General features: G+C 37.0%; 1 protein-coding gene across 10 annotated transcripts in view; it reads right to left on the reverse strand.

Annotated features, from left to right (window-relative positions):
* GULP1 (GULP PTB domain containing engulfment adaptor 1) overlaps window positions 1–16,187 on the reverse strand; it is a 146,535-nt gene that overhangs the window by 25,116 nt on the left and 105,232 nt on the right. For all 10 annotated transcript variants that reach the window (XM_021540931.3, XM_021540935.2, XM_021540937.2 and 7 more), the window contains 5 exons: window positions 15,931–16,002; window positions 6,830–6,928; window positions 4,519–4,656; window positions 3,140–3,256; window positions 2,692–2,784 (listed from right to left, as the gene is read on the reverse strand). In XM_021540931.3, coding sequence (XP_021396606.1) covers window positions 2,692–2,784; window positions 3,140–3,256; window positions 4,519–4,656; window positions 6,830–6,928; window positions 15,931–16,002 — 519 coding nt within the window. The remainder of the gene's footprint in view (window positions 1–2,691; window positions 2,785–3,139; window positions 3,257–4,518; window positions 4,657–6,829; window positions 6,929–15,930; window positions 16,003–16,187) is intronic.

Consider the following 16,187-nt stretch of genomic DNA (forward strand, 5'->3'; position numbering starts at 1 on the left):
TTGGATATTCAGCTCCATTTAAGCGATTTTATTTCAGAAAATACTATCAGCAGATCTGAAAAGCTTTCTCTGACAAAAAAAATCACAATATAGGTCTGTTACTTTAATTTTGAAGACAGAGCAGGAGCAGCATAGAAATTTTTAGTTTAAATTTAGAAAAAAATCACCTATTATTTAGTTTAAAACTAAAGTGACCTTATCATTACAGAAATTATGTGGAAATAGGGGGAAAGAAATTTTTGCACCATTTTTTTCTGATAAGAATTGGGACTTAGCAGAATCATACCTGAAATCATAGTTGATTTGAATGAAAAGTGAAAAAAAATAATTGCAAACCATAATAGGCAATCAATTATCTTATTAATTGTTTGTAATTTTGTTCCTTCATACATATTTGTTGCTCATGTAGTAAAAAAGGATATAGGTGCCATCACATTCACTGCTATTCCAAGCACATTGACTGATAGTAATTTTAACTGACTTAAACTGCCCTAAAATATTTGATATTAATATAAAATATAAGAATTTTATCTTGAATAAATAATATAGCTAATAAAATATATTAATTTTATTTTTAAATTTGTATAAAAGATAATATTTTTTATCTTTTTCTCTGCACTGAAGTCACTTGGAAACCTCACCAGTCCATTCCTTCATTCATTCTCAACCTGACAGTTGCACTGCATGGAGTTCCTCCTACACCAGCACCCTTGAGAGCTCTGATTTACCACCTGCCCAAGATCTGGTTTCAAAGGAGCTGCCTGGAAGGTGCCTCTTGGTGAGGTGCCAAAGTTGCTAGTTCTTGGTGGAACAGCTGTGGGCCTGGAGTTAAGGAATACTTTTTCCTAAAAATGTGCTTGGTTTTGGGTGGTTGGTTTTGTTTCGTTTTGATTTTCGGCTGCACAACTGATGGAAGAATCCTGTAAAAGGAAAGGAGCTTAATCCAAACTCCTGCTTGCAGCAGGATCCAATTTGCTGAGGCTGTTGAGGACCATAATCAGGGAAGGTCCAGCATCTCCAAGAGTACAGAGGGCTGCAAACCCCTGGGCATCCTGTACCAACACTCATCCATTTCTAGAAATGTTCTGTGTCAGAATGGATGCAGATGTTGAACAGGCTCTTAGGTAGCTCTCACTGCAATTTTAAAGATTTGTGACAGGACATGTTTGGGGCTTTCATTTTCAAGATAAAAGAGTAAATAAAGCAACAAAATAAAAGTACAAATTAATAGCCAACAGTGATTTTTTGAAATTAATTAGTATCAATAATTATCAATAGTCTATAGTTTTGTTGCAGCACAAGTGCTATTTAAGCAACATGCTTATTCACTGCACCAATAATAATCAACAATAAAACACCCTCTAGGGAGAGAGTTTACAAGTGGCTGTCAAATTAACAAATTCAGACCTTAACTCTTTAATATGGAATGCAACACCACTGTCTTAAAAAACACCAAAAATCACAAGCTACTGGATATTTTTGGGGCACTATTAATAACTTTCTTTCATTTTTTTGCTTAATGAAATGACAAAGTTCTTTAATTTAAATGAAAGAAAATAATTGCTTGCAATGCATTCAAGAGCCTATTTATTTGCATTCAAATGTACATTTAATTATTATATTCATAAATAAAAACATCCAGTGGAGGAAAATAAAAAAATGAAAGAATTGGCTAACTTGATATTAAATCTACCATTAAGATTGATTACCTATCACTGAATGCTTCATAAGTGAGAAGTTATTAATAATGTAAAATGTTCATTGTGGTGGTTACACAGTGTTTATAATTTATGGTGCTCTCTCCTCTAAGTAGATTTCAGTAAAATGAATTGGCAGTCTCTCGTGGGAAAAAGCATTTGATCAACATAAAGAGTGCACAGACACTACTGAGAAACTGTCAGCACCACTGCAAATATGCTTTTACACATTTTTGAACATCCATTTAAGGGGAAATGGTGAAGATCCAGGGCAGGAACAAGGCAGTCCAAAATGCACAGCTGAAAAGCAGTTCCTCTTGTTCAAAGATTTTGCCACACATTAAGAAACTGGATTTATTTTGAGAGCCACCTAAAGCTGTACAGATGGAGCAGGCCTGTAAGAAGAGGGGTGGCGTAAGGACCAGCCTGCAGTGCAACCTGCATTGTTGGAGGTCCTGCCTAGGTGTCAGCAAGTGCCAGCCAGCAATTTAAACAAGCTCCAGTCCTCATCATCTACAGGAACTGCAGAGCAGTTGGAATCTGCAGCGAGGAGCCCACGCTTGCTCCTCTTTCCCTAGCACCCAGCATTAGCTCCCAAGACCTAAGGACTCCTTGGCAGGCAGGCTGCCAGCCACAGTCACCATGTGCTGGTGACAAAGCTGTGAGGAGCTCCCAGGCAGCATTTAGGAACCTTTCAGTGCAGGATGGTTTTTCACCCTCAGCTGGCACATTCAGCTCTCTAGTGGAGGGAGCATTTGGTGTCCTCAGGCAGCAACAAATATGTATGGAAGAGGCACAGCTGCAGAGACTGCAATTTGCACTTCTGCTGGCTCCTCACTCTGTCACTGTTAGTGACACTGCCCCTTCAACAAACCTGCTATTGATCACTGCATGTTAATGGCAATCTCTGGGAACAGCAGGGATGCTCAGAATGATCATAAAGTGATTATAAATACAGAGTGACTCAGACACAAGAGTTTTGTCAGGTACTTACTGGAGATGCGTGTACTTGTGTTATTCTTAACTGGTTTTCCAAATCTTGAACTTTATTTTTCAGTTCTGCATTTTCAGTTTCTAATTCTTGAATCTACAAGGCAAATGGTTATTCAATAGCTATTAGGATAGTCATGGATTTCAACAACAGTATCCACTAAGCATAAGTTTCATCAGAGATCTGGTGATTTGGAATCAAGGTTTAACTCGTTATCTGACTGCAAAACCTAATTAAATTTTAGTATCTTCCATATTCCAAATTTTCTTTTTAGTGTCCTTGGAGGACAGAAAAACAAAATATTTTTAAACAGATTTTTTTTCAGTCTTTTATTTTACCTTAGCAATCTGAGAACAATGCTGGAAATTATGCTTCCATTAAAAGAAGATAATACAAATAGAGCAGCATGTACTTTTATGTCTTAAAAAGAACAACACAGTTCAAAACTTACTCTTTTCTGTAAACCTGCAATTTGTTTCCTTGTTTCAACATCTTTTCCTCCGGATTCCAGAAATTTCCTGTAAGCTAAGTCAAATGCTTGACCAATTGTTAAAGTTATCTCTTCCGCCTTTACATAAAACATAAGACTGAAATTAGTAAATTAGGAATATTTGCTGGAGCTCCTTTCATTTTAGAATATCACAAAATAATTTATACCATGTATCATATACAAAGGCTTTGCCCCATCCAACATGAAGCCAACATGACAAAAGAGCATCACAAGCACCCTTCAGCCAAATATCCTGGTAAAATGCTATGAAAGAATGCAAAAATACTTTGGATAAAGAAAGGAGATGGGACAGTATAAATTATGTCTTCAATTTCCATAAACACAAATATCATACTGCACAAAGGCTTTTCCTGATGATTTCTGAAGCATATACAGCCTATTCAATCATTAAATAAAGTCTTTTACATTGAATGAAATAATGTTTTAATGCCAATCGATATTTTGATTCCTATTGATTTTAAACCTGGATTTCAACACTTATTTTTGTGAGTACTATAAAAGCTCACTCAGGATACTGCAGACAAATATTTAACTGTCCAATTATTTCCAACTACATATATCCAGAAAAAAAAATCCACAGATTTGTATGTGCAAAGTATAATAATCTACTAGTTCTATGTTGATTCATATCCTATATTATGATGTGTTTATACAGTCAGTGCAGAATATCTATGTCACAAATGATGGGGGTAACACAAGCCTACAGGAAGCTGATGGAGGAAACCAAGGTTTCAGAAACAAGTGATTCCAAAACAATAAAATGTGAACGTATGGTTACACTGTTTGCTTAGAACTTTAGCAGAGAAATAAATACAGTAAGGAATAACTGTTCTGTCTCAGACACTAGAGAATGTTCTTGGTGCAATGAGTTGTCTGGGAGTGCTTTGTGGTGTTAGACTTGAGATATGGGGCAGGGAAAGGGGTGGACAAAGAAGGGAGAACCTTGCTGTGATAAAATAAAAAACCCCAAAAACAACCACCACACTAAAACCAGAGACAGACACATCAGCAGAAATGCCTGCAAGGGTATCCCAGCCCCAGAGCTGCAGTAATCTTTGCAAACAGCTGTGCAAATATCTCGAGCCTGGTGGGATGGAGCCCGTTCTCCAGGAATACTGCAGATGCTTCCCCCAGGATGTTGGGCTGGGCAGCAAGAGAAATTATCCCAGAAAATCACCTCAGATCACCAAAGAAAGAGACTCTTAATTTAATGCATCTAAGTTGCAAGACACCATGCTAGCATGAAAAACTGTGTGCCAGTTAAAAGGCAGGCTGCCTCTCATTGCCCTCGAGCCCTGCAGAGCACCCCGAGTACTTACACACTTTTCACTGTCAAACACATAGCACAGGTGCTTATTTGATTCTGAGTCTTTGCATATGAAAGTAAATATTCTCTTGTCAGTTTTGTCATCAGCACAAAAGGATATCCTGTGGAGCTGACAGTTGTGCTGGACCTCCTGCAAACCAACAGAAAGGTTATTTTTAAGAAATTCCTGCACTCGATGAGGATAAAGATGCACAAAGGAAAGCTCTGCATTTCCTCATATGAGCAGGCAAGCTGCAGTAATGTTTTTGAATGTGTCTTATTGCACATGAGAGCACCCAAAAATGGACTTAAAGTGTAACAGAAGTTGGCAAACTCATTTCCAAAACCACTCCAGTTTTTACTGAATGTAAACAGGAAGATTTTATTTGGACAGCATTTATCTGGAAGTGTTTATTTGGACAGTAATTTCTGTGCTAGTAAATTGATTTTGCTGTTGCTTTGCATCCCTCTGCAATTTATTTAGGGCCTGATTATGTAAAATAATTTGTTATTTTTCCAGGTCTACAAGATCTTTAAATTTCATCATCTCTCAAGGTTTGTTAAAATGGATTTACTGAAATGAGTCCTTACTTTGCTACATCAAATACAGAAAACAGAAATAAAATGACTTTGCTAACCAAGTAAAGAGAAAGTAATCTGACACACAAATACTTGTTTACTTGAGGTGCGACATTTTAAGCATTATTATTTGTATATTTTTGCTACTGTATTTAATTTTCTATTAAAGAGCAATTTCCAGCTATTTAAAAAGTTGCAATGGCAGTGCTCTTCATCTGCGAGAGCTTGACAAGACTGAAATAAACTATCTCAACTACTTTTTTTTTGTTGTTTTTCTTCAACAAGTCTCTTCTTGGTATTTTATTTTATTTGGCTTATTACATGGGAAAGCAGTATTTGCTTTAAAGGAAAGTATGTCTTTTAGATGTCAACTATTGTCTATTAAAAAAAGAAAGTTTCTGTGCAGCACTGGGGCTCCAGCTTGCTGTAAGCCCACAAACAGAGCTATGTCCTCTCTGCACACAACCACATAGCCAAAAAATGCACCCTATGGGCAGTCTTTTCCCCTTGCCCCACGTGAGTTCATTTTCTCAGTCTTTACAGCTGTTCTAGGCATTCCACTTCTCCCATGTCCCAGATCTCTGTCCTGTGCTCTTCAACACACAGAAATAATGAAGTGTGCTTGCCCTGGCACTATGAGGTTTACAGATCCATATAATTATTTAATATCATTTAAGAACAGAACCACTTTTCTATAATCCTTTTTTTGAGTGGCAAGTATAGAATCAGGTCCTGATACATAAGCTGTTTCTACTGCCATTAATAGTCACTATCTGACTAAAACCCAATATTCCTACTGAAGTGCTTTGTTTCAAAAACACACTGCAAAAAATGACTTCAATTAGTGCTGATAACATGAAATTGAATTTCCTAAAGCATTTATAAACTGAGCAAAAAGAAGGACAACTCAATTGAAATTTACATGAGGCTACAAGAAATGAAGTGGGGGAGATAAAAAGACTGCTCACAGTTGATTATTACTTGAGTTGTAATAACAACTCAATTGTAATAACAACATTGCTAAGAGATTAGAATGTTCCTACTCCCCCAGGAACATATATCCCACAGATTTCTGTTAATCTCTGCAGGAAGGCTAAGATCTTTTAGCATTTCAAACTGTTACTTTAAAACACTTTTTGCCAGGATACGGGGTTTATCACCCCTGTCTATCCTACCTCATCAGGAAGATGCAAAAACTCCAATTAAATTTGACATGGATATTCCTTGTCCCCTCTGCTTATCTGGGAACTGTTGAGTTCTGGTTGTGTAAAGAGTCTGGTGCAAAAATGGTCTGCAAACATCTGTAGCTTTGAACTACAGCTACCATTTGAGAAAATGCCATTGCCTGAATGCAGCAATTACTCCACAATTAAACAGAACAAAAGAATCTTCCAAATTCAATATTCACCATATATATGGAAAGGTCTTTATCATATGCAGAGTTAACATTTCTTTAGCTCATTGTTTTCATCTTCCTCAAAGTTTAAAAGCCCTGCTGTGAAAGGATTAAAAAAAAATTGAATGCCACATTAGCTACAGTGTGCCTTCAGGACTGTCATGTACCTTTCTGGGAAGATGTCACCCAGGTGCTGTAATAAAACATGGTATTTTAGAAGATTTTTTCCATCAACAGAAACAGCTTTAGTTATAATACTTCAAAAAACACAAACCAATGAAAACCTCAAAACCAGTGAAAGAAATATTTACTAGTTTAGAATGGAAAAAAACCCATATAAGTTGCTTACCTTTGTTTTTGGATCTAGAATTTTTACACCATAGATTGAGATTTGTAACTCAACTTTAGGCGTCTTTTGGCCTTCAGATTTCTTGATATGTCTTGCAAACTGAAACACAAAAAGCACAACACATTAAAAAAGCAATCACATTAATAGTGATTATTTGTTTGTCTTTATTAATTCTGATTTTCTCTCAACTCCCTCCACCTGAAGTTGTTTCCTTCTTCAATACGCTTCCCATAAACAACACCATTATTCCAGGAGTCTCCATTGGGCACAGACCAGCATTTCCAACTGCACACTACAGAATGTTCCTAAAATTCAAGGAGAACTATTTTAAAATTACTTAGCATCTTCCCTGAAACTTTTATCTGCTTTTTATGCACTTAATTGAAGATTTTGCATACTGCAAATACTTGTCAGTTGCATACTCATGCATGGAGGGTACTTCCAGATGCTCCTTTAAGATATTCCATCACTTGTTTTAAACAGGGTCAGTTTGAAAGCACTACAGCTGTCAACACCTAAGAAGTACTTGATCTGTTTTGTTCTCAGAATTTATCTGCCTGCAGCCCACTAGATGGTGGCTGGACAGGAGTTTATATGACTGGGCTGGGTAATAATTCCCGTCAAATACATTTTCCATCCTTTTCCATCTCCTTTTCTATACTTACCTTTCTGTCTTTCTCTCGTGAACACAGCCTATAGAATCAGCAGAGTATCTCAAATTTGCTGCTGCATGACAGTTCAGAAATCCCCTAAATTTGGGTACCTTTCTTAGCAAATATATGTGATTGCTCTTTGTTACCAGAGCAAAACGCTGCCCTTCTACTCTCAAGTCTTTGACAGCCTGGAATGGCATTTTCAAATGCACAAATAAGGATGATGATCCACTAAAGGCCAGAAGTTGGAGTCGCTGCTTCAGAGCTCTGTTTGAACACAATTATCCTCAACACTCCCATTCCAGAATAAACCAGGTGCATCATTCCCCACCAGTGCAAATTTGGGTTCCTTCTGTTCAGTTTCTTCCATGTCAGAAGCCAGTGTGGACGATGGCTTTCAGGGCCATCAAGAATCTAGGGTGTCACCAAGGGTGCTGTCCTACCAGACCTGGAAGACACAAGCCTGAAATTCCTCGTCATTGTGAGGTGCTGGGCTGTAGCCAAGTGACACCTCTCCCACCAACACTTAAAAACTCTGATTACAATGAATTATTCATTTAAGTGATAGCTCAGGGTTTTTGCTCTGATCCTTACTTGGAAAATCTTCCCATAACACAAGTGCTGTGCACAATATGATTGTTAATCTCTTTTATTTCATTTTGCTTACAGGCAGCTTCATTAATGGCAAATTATTAACTAGTTTGCAGAACTACCCTAAAAGCACAAAATGAACCTGTTTTTCTCTTCTTCTCAATTTTATTCCTCATTTTGAAGGCACTTGTAGGACTTTTGATAGCTAAATATTAATTTATAATTGATCCTCTTAACTTCACACAGTAACAGGATTTACCTGAACACTTCATTACTGATTAATGAACCCCAATAGCTGATAAGTATCACACATTTGGTAAAACAAACAGCACCTTCCCACCTCAAAAACCCCAAAAAGCTATCCCCCATCTAAACTACTCTGTGCCATTCTCAAAATGAACTCTTAAATATCTATTTTGCATTTAAATATCTAGAACTGCTACACTTACTGGCCAAGTAAAATTATAAAGTATTTTATATTTCATACAGGATTACTTACTTGTGAAAACACATTAGTTGAGAGTCAAGAAAATATAATTTCTAGTTCTGCCTCTTCAGCATCATGTACTGCAACACATCCTTTTCCCATCTGCGAATTTAACTTCAAGCCCATGTTTTGCCATATTCACTTTTAATACATATTAATCCATGTATCTTTATTAAGGTGTACCATGCCATATGCTTATTTTATTTTTTTAAAGACATTTTATAGAAAATAAAATTTTAAAAATCATAACTGTTGATTTACAGCATTTTGTCCAATGACATCTGTTGACTGTAAAGAACAATTAAAATTCACTACAGAGAAAAAAAAAGTTTAATAAAAAAATCACTCATTACACCACACAAAACTTGTCCTATATTTTATACTTCCAATTTAGCCTTCCAAGTCTATACTCAAAGAGGAAAAAGATAGGGCAACCACTGCTTTATTAGATTTTTTTTTTCCCAAGAGGAATATAAAACTTAAAGTGTCTTTAGATAATTTTCAGATCATGCATTTTTTCATTAGCTGTACTACACCAGCTTTCCTCTCTGATTTGTAATTTCCTGATGTCCCTTCATTGGGTGGGGCTAGGAGGCCGTGTGTGTGATCCCTTATTTCACTTTGCCAGGTTAAATGGAATGACAACAAAATCCAAAGATCACCCAGAGAATTTGGACATCTCAATTTCCAAGGTACTCCATGGTGCCAGATAATCCTGGGGCACAACCCATCCTGAAACAGCCTGGAACTCGAGCAAATCCAGACCTTTTGAAAACGTCCCTTTGCAAGCAAGCCACGCATGAGAATTTCTGTGCAGTAGTGAAGAGAAAGCACAAATACTATTTGATTTTACTGCTAAACTCATGGTATATATTGAGAATGATGACAGAATGCTTGATTTTCCAACAGCGATCATCTCAGAGTCTCAAAAGACAGCTACATCATGAAAAAGTTGTAGTTTTTAAAGAAAGTAAGTTTTAAAGAAAAAGGTTTTAAAGTAAGTGATGTAAATAACTTGCACAAGTTTTAGAACAGCTGGCCAAAGCTTGCTCCAAGTAGTCAAGAAGACTTACAACACTGAGGAAGTTCCAGAAGGCAGTTCTGTGCCAATTCTAAAAAAGCGGTGAACAAACTGACCCTACCACATCTCCACTCTCAAAAAAGCAGAAATCCAGTTCAAGAATTAGTGTATTCAAGTGAGATGAAATTAATGATGATCAATATTTTACAAAAAATGCAGATTGTCCAAGTAGACAAAGCATCTGTATTTTGTATGCCACTTATATTTAAATTTAAGAAAGTGAAGCAATAGAAAGAAAGTATGAGTTAAGTTAGTTACATTAGTCTCCAGATGTAGTTATAAACAGGAAACTGTCATTGGGAAGATATGTTTCTAATGTATTCCAGCAGGGTTGATTTCTTAAGCATGACATTATTGAACAATGACCAGGGGAAAAAAAACCTGATAAAATCTGCAAGCAGAAAAAATAAGAGGGGAAAAAAATGGGGAGAAAACTAACTAGTGATCTGAAATCTAAAATTGTTACAGAGGAGGCTTGCAGACCACAAAGACTGGTGAAGGGGCAAATAACAGGGAGAAGCCTCATCAACCAGAACCCCACAGGCTGGTATCCCAACAGAGCCCTTGTTCTCCTACAAGCCACCCTGCAAATCCCACACGTGGAACAACCTTTGGTTCTTGGGAGACTACCCTGTGAGGATGGCAGAATGAAGTGTTGATTATGTGGTAGGACTTCCACTAAGTGAGGACCTGCTCATGAAACCAAAACTGGGAAGATATTTCAAAGAGATCCTTAAGATGACAACAATGGCTGCACTGCATCAGCTGCTTGTGAGAAAACACTCAAATGTTATCTGCTGAGGGTTTCAAATGCAGAAGGGTATTAACAAAATGGAGAAAAAAATTACAGGATATTTAGCAAAGTTAGCAGAGGGCTGGAAAACCCACTTTAAGACAGTCCATAAAATCAAAACCAATGGTGAAAGAAACCAAGCACAGAAGAAACCCCTCCACACAGACAAATGAGCTTTCTAGTCAAAGGTTTACTGGGTACAGTGAACACACAAAGATTAATTCAGAAAATCTGTGGCGGGTCCTTTCTTCACATTTTTCCTGCCCACTGTCCTGTGCAATAACAGATAGCACACAGATACTGATCTGCAATTTCTTTTATATCTGACATTCTCCAGAATGCCACATTCACCCACCTCCCAAACTTGTGCAGGCTTTGAACAGCACATCCCGTCACTGAGCCACGTATCAGGAATTTTCTCTTTTATTTATTTCTAGTCATTCCTTCCACCTAAGGAGGACCCCAAGGGACCTCTGGACCTGGGAGATGTACAAACATTATATTTTCCTATTAGCACACATTTGAAACCAAATAATATTGGTATCTCACACAGTAACAAGGTTATTTAAGAGGGTAAAAATTTGCAGCCTCCTATTAGCATCAAAATGGAAAATGATATAAAATTATAATGAATCACAGCATGGCTTGGGAAGAGAAATGATAGGCCAAATTCTTAAACTGTTAGTTTATAGATATAATGTTCTCAGGCACAAACCCCAGGTTTAGTCCAGCTCAGTGGGATGGGCTAGTTTATGTTCAACTGCTTCAGAATTAACATTATATTTTCATGGCATTTTTAGGGAAAGTAACAGATACACATAAACCTATTTTCTAAGGTTTAACTTAGCTTTAAAAATAATAAAAAAAACCCAACAAAAACATCCATATGTTTTGTAATTTATCACAGCAGCAGGAGAAAATGCATACTCTAAGAGTGCTTTTAAAATTAAATTTGATGTGTTTAGGCATCAAGTCTTATCAGACCACAACCAACAAAAATGCCATGAGGAAAAAAAAAATCATGTTTTCAAGACAGCCAGGAACTGGAAAGAAAGAATTAATTGTTAAGACTAATTAACTCTATAGATCTATAAATAAATTTAAACCATCCATTCAAAAATATGTGTTTCTGTTTAATATTTACACCTCCCTGCATAATTCAAGATTTAATTAAAAATAGCTGAGACATGAAAATGGAGACGTTCCTGTGATTTGATGCAGGTGACCAGTGACAAATCAGACATTGCACTTCACACCTTAAAAGAGCCCTGGTTTAGGGCAGGGTCATGGGATAAGCTGGGAAGCAGCCTGGTAACCTGTCCTGCAGAAAATGCTTTTCCTCCTTTTTCTCATTACAATATTCATTATAAGGAAACATGTCTGAAAATACCCAACAGGCCTCATGTTTTTGCAGTGCCTTCATGTCATCTAATTGGTCATGTTATTGTCCAACCTCCCAGACATCTGATGTGGGCATAATGGAATTATGGCCTCTGAAAAATAGCCATCAAGAAGAGGAAAAGGGTGAAATGATATGCAAAATTCAATCTCTCTATCATCTGGACAGCGAAAAAGGCATCCAGAAGTGCATGTCTATAGAATAGGTTGTATTTTATTTTCCAGAAACACAGTGGACTGAGAAGAAGGCTATCCATCTATTAACCATGGAGTAGAAGACAACAGAGTGCAGTCCTTTTTACATCTCACTTCCTGACAGATTTTTTGTGTTTTATTTGGGGGTGGGCTGCTTTGTTGTTGCTGTTTTGAGATATTTTGGTTATTTTGTCTGGTGGCATGGAGGTTTTTTGTGGCAGGTATTTGAATTTTTTTTCCTGTTTTTTTTTTTTTTTTTTTTTCTTTTGTTTTTTTTTTTTTCTTTTTTTGGGGGGGCGTGGTCTGAGCAAAGACAGGTTTAATTTTAGGTTTTTTGAGAGGCAGGGTGAACAGGTATTTTCTTATTCAGCTCTTCTCCTTTGCTTTGCTTTGGTGTTCAGGATGTCCTTGACAGATTTTGAACCACAAATTCTGCTTTCTGCAGTACTTCAAAGAGAGCAGTCATGGCTGGAAGGCTTGGCTGCAAAATATCTTTATCCCAACATTAAAAGCTTCTCTGTACTCCACCCTCCCTCCTCTGTCCTACCAACAGCAAATGAAACTGAGCTTTAACATGGGAGGGAGCTCAGAAAAACATCCATGCATGGTCCTTTAAGGGCAGCAGCAGGACAACATCTCTGCCTGTGTGCAAGTGTGTGAACGAGCACTCTTCCCTCTGTGTATCCTTAGAGGTCAAGGACATGATGAAAAATATTTCAAGTGGTTTCAAAGTGATTCATTCTATTTGCATTTTGTATGGTCATCTCCACTTACAGAAAAAAAGTAGAAGAAAAAAAGGATAATGAGTTGAAAGATGGGTAAGCAAACAGCCTTAAGTTTGGTCCTCACAAAACATCCCTTGGAAGACAAGAAACAGCCCAAAACTCAGGTGTTTATTCTGTTTTCTTCCTAAAACTCCTCCATGCAGCTTTCTTACCACTGCTCTGGTTATGCTGGTTCTTCCATCTGTCCTGCTGCTCTTTCTACCTGTTTCCACCTCTGGCAACCCTTCCAACACCTTGTAAGGATCAAATTCATTCTTACAGTCTGACTGAGAAGTTACAAACTTCACTAATCAAGGAAAGCAATAATTTAATTTAATAAAATAAAGTGTGATTTGACAACATGTAGACATTTGAGTACCGTAGGCATGTTTGGATACAGCATCTGGGTGCCACATGCTTTAGTTTTTGTTTCATTCTAGAAACAACTTTGACTAGAAAACTTGAAGGAAAACACATTTTGTAATAAATTATGACAATAGTCCGCCTTATCTTACAAATAAATAGACAAACACATTGTAAAACATTAGTGTTCAAGTTTCTTCTTTCTCCTGCAGCACAGCTCCAAGCACTTGGAAAACATAAGAGGAAATCTCACCTAGATAAAACCACTGGAGAAACCTCAAGAAAAATTAAACATAGTTGCTTGAAAAAAAAAAAAACTATCTTCTAATTGCAACTGTCCCAGAAAAATTGTCAAGAAAATATGAGAGCCATATTTGGGATAAAACTCCAACAAAGCATCAAGAAAGAGTTTGTCCAAGATACTTTATGTTTCTGTAGAACATCAGCTCCATCTGCTGGGAAAAGTCAGTTTGTGGAATGGCAGCTGCAGGTTCTGCACTGGACAACCCAAGTTTTTGTGCTGAGTTAAGGGCTTTTAGATGATTTAGAGAAGTAAACAGCTGTATATCAAATCTTGACTCTGACAGTTTGGTGACATGAGGACTTAAGAAAAATGCTTTCTGGTGGCTGCATTTCATGGTCCGTATATCACTGGAGCATGTGACTGCAAAAGCGTATTAGAGTGATGCAAGTCACTTGTAAAAACAGCTCTAAACATCAAGAAAGTGTCAGTTGTTTTCCTGCCAGCTATTCATTTTAATTAAAAACAAATTAGGATTAATAACATTGCAGTTAAAAGCAAATCTAGATAATTTAAAAATATAAATATGGCATGAGAAGCTACATGTCTTCTAAAAACCCTCCTATCTCCAAACCACTTCATCTTTTTCAACATTTCTTTCAATATGACATTAGCTTTTCAAGCTGTTTTAGTAACTTAAAATTTTTCAATTAGCATTTTATATAAACAAATTACGGATATGTGCTTAATAAAAAAATCTAGTACCTCCAGGCTTCTCTTCAAAAACTACAGATGTGCAACTTAAGTCAGCCTTCAAATGAGTATTCAATTAATTGGGGATTGTTCCAAACATAAAAGCATTTTCATTGCTCTCTGAATTCTGTTCCAAGATTTTTCAGGTCCTTCCGAAAGTCATGTTTATTTACTTTGGAAATTCTCTAATAAACTTGTGATTATGTAAGATCACATGCAATACTTGACATCTAAGCTACAACACTCCAAAATTAAAGAAAATAATGTAATTCTGGCAGCAACTATTCAGACTTCCATCTCTAAGGTGGTTTATTTAGGGACTGTGTGTAGAAAGTTAGAGCAGATATCTACACACTCCAGTGACCATAAACCAGATACAACATTTCTGGCTTTGCCCACACTTCTGAGAACAGTTATTTGAAATCCTTTTTGGACCCTCTCTCAGAGGAAACAATTTCCATGTGTGAAATCATAGAATTCAACCCACCCAAAGCCTCTAGTGATCTGTGAGCCCCAGGCCAGCCTGGGGCTCCACCAGTGAGACAGACACTCAGCATTTGGTTTATTCAGAAGTGCAATAAAACACCATTAAAACAGAAGCAAAGCTGCTCCATATCAAGATACCACTGTGACAGATTTCTGCACGTAACTGATTTTTCTGGGGGTATTGGAATTTTATGAAGGCAAACTACCCAAGGTGCACAGAAACTCACTTTGTTCCACTGACAGAATGCTGCAATGCTCAATGAAGGGTCAAACTTAGCCTTAAACACTTGAAAACAACTAGGCAATAATGACTCTGACTATCTGCAGCACAATAAAGTCTTTTTGGCATAAAATACTCCAAGAATCAGTTAAATGAATCTTTAAAGGAAGCTGTACTATTTTGGTAGAGTGAGAACAACAGCAAAGAATGTGTTTCAATACCTTAAGAAGATTACTGATCCATCTTGTAAAGATGGCTTTCTCAAGGGAAAACTGAGCCTTAAAAGCTGAGCTGCATGAGTAGTCTCATATTTCCTGTCTGCATTTCTTTAGTATGGTAATAACACAATCAATTTTTTCAATATTGACTCCCCATGTTTCCTGCCCATTTCCAAGGAACCTGTTTATACAAATAATGAAAAACCCCCAAAAAAATTATGAAAAATGCAATAGTAGGGAGAAAGATTTCTACATCTAAGTAAACTGAAGGGCCAATAGCTCAGAGCAGCTGAGCATGAAGCAATTGCACAGGAACAAGGCAGTGGAGTGGACTGGAACAATCAGCATTCCCTGCCCCAGCTCACAGTGTCTGAAGAGCCCTGAGCAGCCAAGGCAAAGCCACATGAACTGAAAACAACCCTCAACAAGTCATTGCACTCGGATATTTTTAGTTGGCCACTGAATTCCTTGGTGCCCAAGCACAGGTAGCCAAGAGGAAATTGCAAAAGTCTGATTTTCTCAGGCATAGCTGGGGATGACAGCTAAAACAAATTCTTGCTACCTCTGCTTGTATTAATGAAGCCTTAAATGAGCCTGAAGAAGAAGCATTAGCCAGTGAAGTACATTAACTTTATAAATATTTCTGAACTATTGTAAAATCTGTAAGACAACTAAATATTGTAAACAGCAGAACACCTGGCCATACAGACATAATGAGGAAGAGCCTACACACTAAAGAGATTGGTAAAAGCAACTCCTTATGGAGCCAGTGAATTCATCTAGAAAACCTACAAAGTATTTTAGTTGTGAAAAGAGGTTAAGCGTACATTCCATTTATGTTTCATTAAAAATTCTTACCTTTAATTTTCTAACAGCATCTCTTACAACTTCTGTGCCTTTGGGCTGCTCCACTTCTGTACTGCCTAGGAACTGAAAAGATTGTAATTTGTGAGCAGTAAGTTATGCATTTAAAGGCTTAATCAACTTGAGTAATCTTATTTTCCAATTATTTTCAAACAGCATTTTGAAAAGGCAATTTTTTCAGTAGTTGATAAATAGAAAAGACCTTCACACAGCTATTTCTAATCAAGAGAATAACAAGAATTACATTTTAT

The sequence above is a fragment of the Lonchura striata genome, chromosome 8 (genome assembly GCF_046129695.1).
Source record: "Lonchura striata isolate bLonStr1 chromosome 8, bLonStr1.mat, whole genome shotgun sequence".
Lineage (NCBI taxonomy): Eukaryota > Metazoa > Chordata > Aves > Passeriformes > Estrildidae > Lonchura > Lonchura striata.